The following is a 13,987-nucleotide window of genomic DNA, read 5'->3' on the forward strand; positions in this document are numbered from 1 at the left end:
ATCTTTAAAAGTTTGGTCTGCCCAGCCTTCTGCATGTTTTGTTGTTGCAGCTGGCCTCACTCCTGGCAATTTAGTAATGGGAATCTATTAATGATGGAACGATTTAATAAGACGCCCATGTCTCTGCAACAGGAGATGCATACAGTGTTCAGTTATTGCTAATGCTGTTGGGACATGGGAGAAATAGTTTCCAAAGGATAGTTAAAAGAGAAAAGTTAGCATCAAATACCTCCCTTGCACAAAGATGCCTGATTAGTCTTTACTGAAGTCTTTATGAGAACATTGTACCATTAGAATCATGCCTAACTATTAATAAATTAAATAAATAGCATTTTTGGCTTCCTGGTAGAGAATTTGATATTTTCTGGCTTTCCCCATCTATTGCTAAAGCCAAGTTTTAGTTCTTTGAAAAGCTATTGCCTGGCTTGTCTTCAAGGAGCACTTCTTGTGTCCCATCTTAAATGTGAGAACTAACCATGTACATCGTGTTCTTAAGTTATTACAGTATGATAGTTTTATACAGATTCTTTTTCTGATGAGGTCTAATATGAAAGTAAGGGGGGGGACTAGAAAAAAAAAATTGGTAATCGAGCTTCCTGCATTCAGCTACACTCAAGTGATCCCTGAGAAGAGTTCTCATGTCTCAGAAGTTTCCAGGTGGAAACTGGAAGCAAGAGATATGGGTGGTCAAATGTGGCCATCTATGTATTGTACTGCATAATGGGACCTGATTTAATCTAGTCCTTAATGCCTGCCTTTTGCAGGTAGTTACAGAGAAATAATTGTCCAAGAGAAGCTCTTCAGCTGTTAATTAAATTAAAATTTTTCCAAAACCAAAAAAAATTCTGAACTTGTTTATTATCTTCCCAGCCACTGGCTCTGACAATACTTGAGACTGTACTTCTGATGGGTGTGTGATAGGTTTATAGTATTAAATCTTCTTCCTCATGAATCTATACTGTGATTAAGCTGAATAGGTAGAATCTCAAATTCCATGGTGACAGGTTTTGCAGGTTTGGATTTTTTGGTTGTGGGTTGGGTTTTTTTGGTTGGTGGGGATGTTCTTAGTTTTTGTGCTATGTTTTGTTTTAAGCTGCCTGTGACTTTTGTTTCTGCATTCCCTCCAGAGAGGCCTGGTAAAGAGATGATTGTGTCATACCTGTATCAGGGAGTTGGATGCTTCCAGGAATGCTGATAATGCTGAGTGCTTTGTACGTGCTACAGAGTAGGTGCTAAAGCAAACAAATGGGTTTCACACCTCCTGAGCAGCTAACATAAAATATCACAGTGATCTTTCTATTACATCCCTCTTTCTTCCTGTCCACTTGCAACCTTGAAGTAAGCTGATCTTCAAAACAGGAATTCCCAGTTAGACTCTGCATCCTGAGCTGAGAAAGTGGTCATGACTTCGAAAATTAGAGGAAACATCAGAGTGGCCACTCAGCACAGTGGGCACTGGTGTTACCTCTGCTCTGCCTTTCAGACCATAGCACCCATTTCTTCTCAGGGGGACTTCTCCAAAAATGATGACCTTGAATTCTGAAAGCAAATCCAGAGGCAACTTCCCTAAGCACAAAGCTATAAGCTGTTTTGGGGGTTACATTACTGCCTGTCCTACCCTGGAGCTGGATTACTTTCAAGAATGAGTTATAGGGCCAGAAAGTCGGTATGTAAAAGGGAGCCTGCCTTAGTAGGTACTTTATGTTACACAGTAATTGGATACCAAGAAGAAATAAAGCTAAGTAAGGGCAGTCACAATGATCCTGGGTCTTCCCTTCTAGCACAGTGATCTGATCTCTGCATGACAGAGCTGGATTTTGACACTCTTGCTTCCATGGCCAAGGATTTTTTACGCTCCTAGGCCTGATAGCCTAGCTCCAGCATGTTTGGTTTGATGAGTTTATGAGCTCATACTTGATGCTGAGTTCTCTGTCTCAAGGAGAAAAGCTTGCCTTGTGATCTGTAAATGCAGCCAGGCCTCATTGGGTGTCTTGTCTAAGGCTAAGTTTTTCTCAGGTCACACACTGGAAAAAAGACATGGGGGGGAACTGGTAGCAGCTGGCAACAATGCTGAATAAGTTGAAAACTGTCCCAAAGGAGATGCCACTGGGTCTGCTATGGGGACCCCCAGTGCAGCAGGAATGGGGGGCCCAGGCTGGCATTGGTGCAAGTTGTAGGGGCGTTGGTCTCTCCAGGCAGTTCTCACTTGCAAGGTCTCAGCCACATGCTGTTTCATTCTGTTCCATCTAAGTAGGGCAGAACTGCCCTGTCCTTGCCAAAAGCCGGATTCTTCTCCGTTTTGTGTTTCTTCTCATCCCGCTCTGTCTGCAGACAGACAGCATTCACCGTCTTGCTTTGCATTCAAATTGAGTTTGCCAAAATGTTCTCTTTCTCTGCAAGTCCTGAAGTTTCTCTTCTCTTTGCATGTGAGCGCTGAAAATATATGTGTAGTCCTTGGCAAGTTGCTGGCACCGTGTGACCTTGTTTGCACCCTTACTTGCTTGAATAGGGGATTTGTGTGCCAGGGCTTAGAAAGGGGTGATTTGCAGGCTAGTAAGGGGTAACACTGTGATTAGAAATTCCACAATTTGACAGAATGCACATTTGACCTGCTAGTGTAGAATAGATTATTCCTCTATTATGTAAATATTTCAAGGTTCAAGTTTGATAAAGGATCAATGACAGAAATAAGTGGTGTGTTCCTACCTGTCTGTAGAAGTACTTGCACGCATTGCAGTGTTTGGTTTATAACAATAGTGGCTTTGATTAATAATGCTTTATTAGTTATAAACACAGACTTACTGAATAAATCCTACTTACTCTATTGAATGGCTCTCCATGCCTACATAAAACCATTTAAGCAATTAGAATACTGCTATAGTATTTTTCTGTATTGTAGACTTTGAGTTGTGTGTTCTCTGTCAGCTTTCCTGAATTCCTACATAGGATTTCTGCTTGACCACCACTCTTGACACAAAAAGGAAACACATCCTTTCAAGCTGTATTTTATGAAGAGAAAGGGCAGGCATGGTAACACAGGGTTTCATAGAATTGTAGAGTCATGAAAGTTGGAATGAACCTTAAAGATCATCCCAAGAAAAGAGAGGGGGGCTGGGGGGAAGGGTGTGTCTCTCCTTCTGACCTTTGCTGTTGTCTTCTGTGCCAGGATGAAAGAAATGAGACTGGAGAGGCAAGTATCCCTTGTGTTTCAAAAGAATAGAAGAGTATGCCTGAGAAATACAGCATAAGGCATCTTGTGGAGAGCTCACCTCTGTCTTTTTCTAGAAGGTTTTTCTATAACACAAAGGTTTGTAAATCTGGTTTCTTTTCCTTCTCTTTCTATATAAAACACAAAGCGCTGGGAATCAGTTGTTTTATCTACTACTGAAATGCAGCCATCAGTGCAGAATAACATGAGCACAATTTAAAAGAAGCATGGAACACTATATTCAACTGAAACTAATTACCTGATTAGGTTTTGGCCTGGCTGTGTGGGTTGACATCCAGTGGACTTGGCGACAATACCCGCCAGCAAAGCCAAGTCTAGTTTTGCTTCGTTTAAAGACTCTGGACAAAACTTCTGGACTTGCATGCTGAATGTTAAGCAGTGTGAAAATAGGCCACTGATTTAAAGTACCCATGGCTACAGTTAGTATTCAGTGGGGAGATGGCATGGTTGCAGATGAATGAACTTTTTTGTGGTTTAGAAATACTGGTTTCCATTTAAAGGTGGTTCTGTTTCAAGCATACACTGGTGAAATTTAACTCTGTGTCAGAATATCCTCTGTTTACAGCTATACAATTAGCACTTTTGTTTCCTTTAGCACTTCAGGCTTCCTCCCTTAGAAACTTAGTCCAAATCTGACTTTGAGATCTTGTAGGCTTAGAAAATAACCTTAAGCCTTGTTATCTCACCTAGTCTGCTAGAATAGTTTCTTTATCTCCACAGAAGTTAAACATGTTAGGTCTACTTAATTAGGTGAGAAGCATTTGTTACTGCTATTCTTGTCTTCTTTTGCACCTTTACTGCAAACACTTTTTAAATCTTTTTGTGTCTTGTTTGGACAGGGACATCCTTTCCAGTTGGGAGTACCTATGAAACATCTGAAGTGTCTGTAGAGTTAGACATTATGATTATCATGTGATGGTAGTTTTTTTGTCTAGGCATCTCTCTAAAGCAAAAAAATTAAAATCATTACTTGGAAGGATTTGAAGCTTTACTGTGAGAAGAGAGATAAGTCTTTCCTCTGTACACTATAAAAATGTCCACTAAGAATAAAGGTGAATAGAGCACTTCAGAAAGACTTGGAAATGTTCTAGTTTCCAAATGGGAAGCTTCTGTGCGCCCACTTCTGGCACTGAAGAGGCCCTCCTTTCTCCTTTCCCAGGGAGAGTGATATGAAATGAGCTGACAAATGAGCAGTTTACTAGTGAGCATTGACTTTATAAGGAAATTTAGTACAGTCTGATTTCTGGAAGCACATTGAGACAGATTACTAAAATGAATTGGACAAGAGCTGGTAAGAGATGCTCCACAGAACAAGAACATGTAATAGACAACCATAGGAAAAACATTTTTTGCCATCTGGCTGACTATTTTAACTTAACAGCAAGCTTATGCTCTAACCTATTCCTTAAAAACTAAAATAAATATTGAATCCTCTCATGTTTACAAAGCTTCTTAAACCATTTGCCCAAGAGGCCTTGCAGTTGTGAAGTCCTCAAAGTTGTGTTTAAGCATTTCCTCTTACTGCAAAAATAAATCCATCAAGGTTTTGGCCTCGTACAAAGACAACAAATACAAGCCTGTAAGTGCCCTAAGAGCCCTAAGAGACGTCAGAAGCAATTTAGAATAATAAAAATAGTTTTTTGGACACCCCTTGCTACTTCTGTGGGCATTGAGGCTGGGCTGGGACTTGGGGGTTGAAGAGACCTGGGCGTGCACTTTGTGTAACCTAGTATTCTCTTCTCCTCTCCCCTGCCATCCCCAAATCAGCTCTCACCATCTTGGCAGGAGTCTCTTGAGCCTTTGCTAGCCAGGAGTTTGCCCAGCTGTTTGGCCCAGGATTTCACAGAGAAGGAGGAAACGTTTCTGGCTGAAGCTTCTGTAAAACCACCGCTTCAGCTATGAAAGCATTAGTGTCCCTGTGGGGGGAAAATGAGTAGCTGGAGAGTTTGGGGAGGGCTGAGAGGGGGCAATGGGACTTTCTAAAGGGCCTGGCCTTTTCATGATGAGAAATCACCCTAGAATAGAGCTAATCTAGGAAAAGGGATGGAATTACAAAGATCTCCGCTTCTAAAAGCGTGCGTTTAGTACCAACTGCATTCCGGTTCTGTGGTTTGAAGACACATTCCTCCTAACGGTGCCCTGTGTTGCCCTTGCAGGATGGTTTGGAAATTTGCCTTGTCCGTTTTCCTGATGGCGGCGCTGGTTCGAGTAGCGGACGCCAGGAAAAACCGCCCTGCAGGTGCCATTCCCTCCCCGTACAAAGGCAGCAGCAGCAGCAACCACTCGGAGCGCAGGCAGCAGCTGAACAAGGAGGTGCTGGCCTCCAGCCAGGAGGCCCTCGTGGTCACCGAGAGGAAGTACCTCAAGAGCGACTGGTGTAAGACACAGCCGCTGCGGCAGACTGTGAGCGAGGAGGGCTGCATCAGCCGCACCATCATCAACCGCTTCTGCTACGGGCAGTGCAACTCCTTCTACATCCCGCGGCACGTCAAGAAGGAGGAGGAGTCCTTCCAGTCCTGCGCTTTCTGCAAGCCGCACAAGGTCACCTCTTCCACCGTGCAGCTGGAGTGCCCAGAGCTGGACCCGCCCTTCCGACTCAAGAAAATCCAGAAGGTCAAGCAGTGCCGGTGCATGTCTGTGAATCTGAACAGCTCAGGCAAACTGTGAGAGCAGGCGTGTAGCTGCTGCTTGGTGTTGCTTCCATCAGCTTTACTGCTGCCTCTCCTCTCCCACTGAGCAGACTGTCCATTTCGTTGGTTTGTTTCTTCTTTTCCATTTTTTTGTTTGGTGTTTTGTTTTCTTTCAGGAGGCATCTCTCCAGCAAGGAAAGGCTCCTTGTCACTTGCCTACTGGAATAATGCTTTTTAACCGGCTGTGTTAGGCACTTCACCATAAAGTTTCATTGTATTTTAAATATCATCTGGCAGTTGAATCTTCTGGAGTGGAGCAGGCTCACAGAAGTTGGGATTGATCATCTAAGTGACCAGTTGGCTGAATCCAGCATTAAATGTTTCCACTGTGTGGAGTAAAGCCCTCTGCCCTACACTCCAGTTCCCTCCACAAGTTGAGAACTTCCCTGTGCTTTGGTCTGGAGCTTGCTTCTCTCACTGGGAAATGCTGGGGTACTGCCCAGGACTGGGGGATACAGATGAGGGAGAGTAACGAGGAGTAATGTGTGAAAAGCAAGCGAGACTCTCTGATGAGGCTCCTCTCCTTTAGACGGCTTCAATTGTGCAATGACAAATGGCTCTGGGTTTGTTGTCTGAACGGCAGATCAGAAGCGAGGGGAAGAGGGTGAGGCGCTGGGTGAGCCACGGTGACCGCAGAGCAGACTGAGGGTGGGTTCTGATGCTGTTGTGGTTAGAGTATATTGAACACATGGCCTCTGCAGCAATGTTTATTTTGTAACCTAGCTATAGTAAACAGCTGTTTAAAGTATTATAGACCTAGCCATGTATATTTTTCTTGTGGCAGAGTATGCCAGCGATTAAAATATGTTAAGAGTCTCGGTTGCTAGGTCGGCTGCCTGGCTTAAAATGGACATGGTTTTATTATGCTTTTGGTAGGTTTTTGTATGTTAGATACATGTGTGTGTTTTTTACTCCAAAAAGGACAACATCCACTTATGACCTTTTATTTATGCCTGCTCAAACCAGGGGAGGTGGAAGGATAGTGGGAGAGATCACTTAGGAAGGTGATGTACCCGAAGATATAAAAGCACTGTCACACAAAGGACAAAGTTTGGTCATTGCTGGACTGAATACAAAAGCTACATAAGTGTCATCAAGTTTTGGGAGTGGTGTCTCTCCCATGATTGGAAACCATGTTAAATGTGTTAGTGTTAAAGGACAAATGCCTCAGTCAGTGCTGCTGATAGGTCACTGGAATGGGAGAGAGTAATTTGTAATTGCTACTCTATAGGTGATCCACTCAGTTTTTGAGACCTGCACAATAAGTATTGGTGAACACTTGCAGTTAATTTTAAATCATACTGTGTTGTTATTCAACTGATGGAGTTTAACATGTCCTGTATACTCCATTTGTTACAGTTCTGATCTGTATTAGTCCCAGCTGCATTAAAATCCTGTGTCAAGCCAGCCCCTTCCCCCAAACCAAAGCCAGTGCTCACGCAGTTGTCTGAAGCTTACAAATTAGAGATGACACGCGTGCTCCCTGAGCATGTCTCGCAGTTCAGCATCTGGAGGCTGCTGCCGGAGCCCCTCCCCACCAGCCTCTTCACATGCAGCCTCTTCAAGGGGTTAAAGCGCTCAGCCCTGTCTCCAGCCAGGGCTCCAGAGCCGCAGCTCTCCACTCTGTGACACAGGCCTCCCTAAGAGGCTTTCAGGATTGATCTCCACACCAGCTCCAAGTGGTTTACAGGGGCTGGCGTGGGCAGGGTGAGGTGGTCGGGTCTGGCAGCCCTGTTACATGAACAGACGTCGCTTTTCTTCTGTGACCTTCCAACGTGTCAGAGGTGCACAGGGAACGCTTTAGGGGCTATTGCTGCTGCCCTGGGGCATCATGCCAACCCTAGGGTGGGCACAATTCAGATTAGCCTTGAGAAGTGTGGGTGTGGTGGGGTGCAGAGGGGGAAGGTGGCAATATAGTCTACTAAGACTCTGTGGATCTCAGTCTTCATTTGAAAGGAATGAACTGAAAGTCAGATGTCTTGGACCAGAGATGAAAAGCACCCTAGTAAATTCACTTAAGAAAAACGTGCAAGAATCTTTACCTTTAAGCTATGCCCTGCCTGGGTTTTTCACCAGTTTGCAATATGAATATGCTGCAGCTTAAAGCTCCATCTAGGAGCTGTGTTTATGTAAAAACTGAGTTGAGCTTGTAATGGTTAAAACTGTATTTAATTCTTGTTTTATAAATGAAAACAAAAAATGAAGAAATGCTTTAAGTATAATGTAATTATTTTATAGGTCAACTATTAAATTATAGATTAAATAATAAAGCTACTCTAGGGTTATATGGCATCCAGGTGTTTTTGTTTCAACAGTTTGTGTCCAACTGCTCTCTAACCGCTTTATTCTCCAGCTTCCTTTTTACCCTCCCACATGAATGATGGCTCACCCTGATAGGTTGAGAAAACCTAACTACTTCTTCCCTTGTTTCACACTCCCCTCAGAAGAACCTGGAAGGCAAGAGGGAAAATAAAATGCATTATTCTTAGATTCTGCATGAACTTATTCTGGGTTTTTTGGTAAACTGATGAGGAAAGCTCCACCACTGGCTGAAACACTGCCATCTTTTGCCATAAGAGAAGTGACTGGCCTAAATAATTTTGTTTAAAATATGTCCTTATGTAACAGGCACCAAACTATTTATAAGGAAAAAAAAGCTATGTCCTAAGATATAGGTGAGCTTTAGTGGTTGCTGTCAGTCTTGAATAGGTTCACCATATGGCAATCCAAACACAGGGGTTTTGGGGTTTGTGGTTTTTTTTCCGTTACCAGCCCAGAGATGATGCAGTTGCTCAAGGGAAAATTTCTGTGCGGAAAGGGAGCTGTCACATTGATTGATGAGCCTCCATGTGACCAGAAGAGATGCCTGTGATGGGTCTTGAAAGAAGCAGGAGAACATAAACCACAACTAGCAAGGAAGGGTTATGTCCTTTATGGCACTACACTTGTAGGAGTCCTTTGCTGTCTTTCCTTCCCCGGCTCTTGCTCAAACCTTCACATAGTTCAGTGTTTGGAGAATTTTTTTGTTTTAGTAGCTGTTGCTTTAGACAATTAATGTTTTACTTTGCCTTAGCTACCTAGGTGTGGTCAGGCTCCCTGCTCAGACCTAAGATCCTCTGTCAGTTGGCTCAGAGGGAGCTCAGCAGTCACCTCCTCGAATGCTCCTCTCTCATTTCTACCCATCTCTTGGCCAGTCTCGTTTTGCAGGTCGTGGATTGTCCTGCACACACCTGAACCTCTGCTGCTGAAGGCACAGTCCAGACTCCAGCTTCAGTTCTCTCAATCTGTGGCTGCCCAACTATTGAGCCATCATCGTAGCAGAGGCATACGCTGTGATTCTCCCCCTTGTGGAAGCAATCCAAGAACACGGTGAATCTGTCAGAGTTGATGGAAAAGCTGTAGGTCAAACAGATGCAGTTACTTCTTAAAGTGGACAGGTGCTACAGGACAGGGAAGGGAGGAGGAGGACAGTGCACAATGGGAGGACACCACAATGGGACTGCCATGTTGGCAGGGCCCCAATTTGGGGTGGGTGGCAAGTAAAGTATTTTAGAGTGTAAATTCGAGCAACAGCTGGGAATAAATGAGATAATGCTGATGCAATAGGGACCCTTTATATTCAGAAATACATTTTTTTTTTTGAGGCAGTGGACTTACCCCTGGATTCTCTTACAAGTAGGTTGGACAAGTATCAGATACAGGAACAGATGGGTCTGTTGTAAGCAGGAGAATGGCTCTGAAAACCTGTTCTGTAATAAGAATCCTTTGATGGGTGACAGACATGAGTGGTGTGGGGCATGGCTCTCTCTTTTCTCCCTTTGCTGACTTGTTTACACTACCTTCAGAAAAATTCTACTTAATTAGTTTTCCCTTATTCTGTCCATAGTAGTTTAAAATTTGTGTAACTGAAATAACTGGTGTAATGGATTTGTCACAAATTTGGCCTTGCTTTTAGCCTAGTCTACAACAAAATAATTGCAATGCAATGACTTGCTATATGTTCTCTCAATGAAATGAATATTTTCTTCCAACTTTTTAAGCTGATAGTTGAAAACTGGGCAGGAAAAAAAGCCAGTCTGTGGAATATCCCTGTAATTATTATTCCCACTGCCACTGTTGGTTAATACTTAACTAAGTTTTGATAGTCTTTTGGGATGATGAAAGGTGCTACAAGAAAAGCTAACCTGCTACAGTGTCATGACGTGACAAAGTACCATGCTTCTGGAAGGCTTTAACTGGCAGGCAAAACAACATGAATCCTCTTAAAAAACCAAAATTTCTCATAAAAAAAAAAAAAAAAAAAAAAGAGAGATTCAGTCATCTTTACCTAAGAAGACTATTAAAACTCATTTCAGCAAGTCACATCTGCTGTTCAGGTCTGAAAGTCCTTATTTTGCTGCTGCTTTTAAGTAACAATGAGCAATATGTGGTGTTAGCAATTAACAGAGGTTCAATTTTGTCTATGAGAGCTCTTGTAAGAATTAGGGCCAGCTTAAATGTTGAGTGCTTGATGTTGCAGTAGAGGGGAATTGCAGCAAATGAGAGGAGGGGGGACCTCAGAGTGGGGTGTTCAGCCTCTTTAAAACATACCCAAACAAACAGAAGAGCATTGGTCCAGAATTCTGTAAAAAGTTGAGTGTGCTACTAAAAACAAAGAGCAGAAGTGAAACTTGTGCTGTAAATCCCCTTCGGATGTTCTGTGGGTCAACTGTGGTGCTGCACAGAGTGGGCTACTTTGCATGGAAGTTTGAGACAGGTTGGAGAGAAGCTATATAAAATAGAGACAGGTTCAACCAAATAGGTTGGGTCTGAGTAAAATGCAAGAAAAATCTATGTAGTATCATGTGTCTTAAGGTTACAATATGGTTCCATAAGGTGCAGTCAACCTTTGACACTTCAGAGATAGAGGGGCTTGAAATAACTTCTAGTGTCCATGCTGCAGAAGGGATATGTATGTATATGTCAGAGGTTTCTAAAACACTTTTATATATATGAAAGAATTATAATATAGATATAATACTTCTCAATGCATATTTTTGCCTTAATAGCAATTTCTTGAGACTGTTAATTCAGCAATGTTGGTAGGACCAGGTTACAAACCTGAGCCAAATGCACGACGGGGAGGCATGCACAAGCTGGAGAAGTGAGTTTTACATAGTCTCCTTGGGTAAAAAAGGCTGAAGCTCTCACTACCACCACCTGGGGAAAAGATAGTGTATTCACACAGTTGGGAATCACTGTCCCTGCCCTTCCAAAAGGCAAGCAAAGAGAAGCCTTATTTCCTCTGCTGTCTTCACAAAGGCTCTTCCTTGATCACAGGAGCCACAATAGGATGTGGTGCTTAGGGAGCAAATAGTTTGTAGCACACTACAGCATAGCCAGAGAGTGACAAGAGAAGGCAGTTATTTTATTATTATTCCTTTTATTTTCTTATAAATTAACATTCTAAAAAAATTGGAATAGAAACACTAAATACAGTATTGCACATAGTGATCTTTGTTAGATGATCTATTATTTCATTTAGTATAGTAATATACATACTGTAGGTACTGAAGAGAACAGGAAGGCTACAAATGAAAACATGCTACTGTATCCTTGCACTTAGGAGCAAAGTTAGGAGGAAAAGACTATTGTTTACATAAATACAAACATGGATTTGAATCAGTGCCATTAAAATAGCTTTACTCTTTAAAGTTTTTTTTTCCATAAGTTAGTCATAACAGCAAATAATCTTATTTTCTCTTCCCCAAATAGTAATGTTAACTCCCATCAACACAAAATTTTAGAATTCCATTCTTGGTAATTTATATCCCTGCCAGAAATTACTACTAGTACAGTTTTTCACATAGGTTTATCAACAACAGGAGACTTGCTTTTCACACAGTGAAAAAAACCCATCCTTTCTAGTGCTTGGTATATGCAAAGAATAACAGATTCCTGAGGTCATATTTGCACTTGGTTTTATGACACCCTGTAGAGTATATTAGCTCTGAACAGCTCAGAAGGTCTCTTGATGTGCTATATTAGACAGGGAATAACACAACCCAGCAGGTTAGAACTCATTTGCCTTACCCCAGTGTCTTTCAGGCTCCAAAGCTCTGAGTGTGTGCATCCAACTGAGTTGCACACACAGTCTGCTTTCAGGAAAAATTAGCTTTGAAAGAAAAGTTTTATCAATCAAGCTGATTGGTTTGGGGCTCCTAAATAAGGACTGGAGGAAGGGGTTGTTATCAGTTGAGCAGTCTAAAACTGATACAGAGGATTGTGGATTGCAAATAGGAAATAGCATGTGGTCTAAAATGGAAGCCCTAAGTCATGTATTTCAATCATTAACCTCCTAGTCAGGGACACTGAAAGCTTGGAGGAAATGTAATTCTAAGTGTGAAATTGATGTCAATTAGTTGGTAGACTATGTTCTGTCACTAGAATTGGCTACTGTTTTCCATAAATGTTGTCTCCATGTGCATCTTTTAATGGCTCTCTAAAGGAGTTTTAAATTAACTGTAAAGCTAATTCCAGAAGGGAAATCATGTACATTTGGCCAAAAGCCTGACTTAAGTGATCAGCAGTTAAAACTATACTATACCTTCTAAAGTTCATGTAAAAGTATTAGCTGCTTTATATATTAACAAACTATAATAGACAAATCTCTCATACTCTCTATCATACTTCTGTGCTTTTCTGTATTTTCCTGCTTTTTCATTTTTTTCTTTTTTTTTTGTTTTTTTGGTTTTTTGGTTTTTTTTTTTTTTAATGCTGGATTTCTGACCCCCATACCACCTGGCATTCACTATCTGGCAAAAGATGAAGTAAAAGTATGCTGCCTTATCGATTTTAAAGATAGTTACAGTAAACATCTTGTTCCACAAATATTTAGTCATGGAGGGCAACCAAACAAGTTGGGAAAGCATTGATTATACTGTATAAACAGCACTTAACGATTCAAAATACAAACTACAAATGCCAACATGAAACAGATACAAACAATTCACTAGGAGTAACATTTCTTTCCCTAATCTAAGTGCAGTGCCATGAAGTATTTGTGGTAGATGTTGCCAGTAGGAATGGAAATATTTTACTGTACCAAGTAGCATTCTTAGGAAGTTCAACTTAATGCAATTTTCAGCATGTTCAGAAGTGATGCAGATGCCACTTTTTATGCATGCTGACTTGTCCTATTTGTAATATACCATACACTTGACAAAATACCATTTTTGAGTGGCAAAGGAGATACAGAGTACAGGAAAGGTGTTTCAAGTCCATACCTAGTCTATTTCTGGGCACTCAAAGTGATTACATTCGTGAATGAATGTACAATAACACATCAGTTGGTGGAAAACTCTAGAGAACAAAACACAAATTTTAAAAGGTCAAGGAAGCAAATGACCAAGATGATGTAGTTTCCTTCCCTCTCACTCCCCACCCACAGGCATGTTGAGTTTTGGTAACCAGATAACAATGGCTTTTGAATTTCTTCTCTCAGATCTTCATACTTATCTTTGCTTTCTGAAAAATAAATTCAAAAAATAAGGACAAAATTTGAGTGTACACAAAACCACCTTATACAAATATGAAAAGCATAGAAATACATACACAAATGTTTTATTATATTTACTGTAAAACTGACTTCACAAATAAACTTTGAAGCTAGAACTGAAGTAGACTACAGCTATACACTGCTTGTGAAATATTTTTGTTTGCTTTCCTTTTCACTCATCAAATTTTCACTAAGACTGAAGGTCCCTATTTCAGTGCAAATAAGAATGATATGGGAATAATAAACCAATAGTTATATCTTAAAAGAAATCTCTCAGTGTCTTCATATACAGAAGTATAGAAGTTAAATGGAGAAACCCAAAACAATGTTAATTTGGGAGTTTTTTTGGAAATAACATGTTGATCTGCTTTAAATAAACTTGATAAAATGTAGTTTATAATTCCTTACCAAGCTAGCGCTCCATTTACATTTCTTATGGCACTAACTACAGTCAACTCTCACTAAACAGTCAAAATAAGAAACAATAAATGCAATATTATTGCATCCTGTGTCAAGACTGTTAGTTAGAAT

The 13,987-nt window shown here is 41.2% G+C and overlaps 2 protein-coding genes across 3 annotated transcripts in view; one reads left to right on the plus strand and one right to left on the minus strand.

Moving 5' to 3' along the window:
- The window catches only part of GREM2 (gremlin 2, DAN family BMP antagonist), a 39,240-nt gene extending 30,711 nt beyond the window's left edge, over positions 1–8,529 (plus strand). For both annotated transcript variants that reach the window (XM_079297981.1, XM_079297982.1), the window contains one exon: positions 5,386–8,529. In XM_079297981.1, the coding sequence (XP_079154107.1) occupies positions 5,386–5,896 (511 nt within the window). In that variant the 3' untranslated portion in view covers positions 5,897–8,529. The remainder of the gene's footprint in view (positions 1–5,385) is intronic.
- Positions 8,530–11,332: 2,803 nt separating this feature from the next.
- Positions 11,333–13,987, minus strand: part of FMN2 (formin 2) — a 154,975-nt gene continuing 152,320 nt past the window's right edge. The window contains exon 20 of the mRNA XM_079330079.1: positions 11,333–13,425. Coding sequence (XP_079186205.1) covers positions 13,399–13,425 — 27 coding nt within the window. The 3' untranslated portion in view covers positions 11,333–13,398. The remainder of the gene's footprint in view (positions 13,426–13,987) is intronic.

The sequence above is a fragment of the Erithacus rubecula genome (genome assembly GCF_903797595.1).
Source record: "Erithacus rubecula genome assembly, chromosome: 2".
In the NCBI taxonomy this organism is placed as follows: Eukaryota; Metazoa; Chordata; class Aves; order Passeriformes; family Muscicapidae; genus Erithacus; species Erithacus rubecula.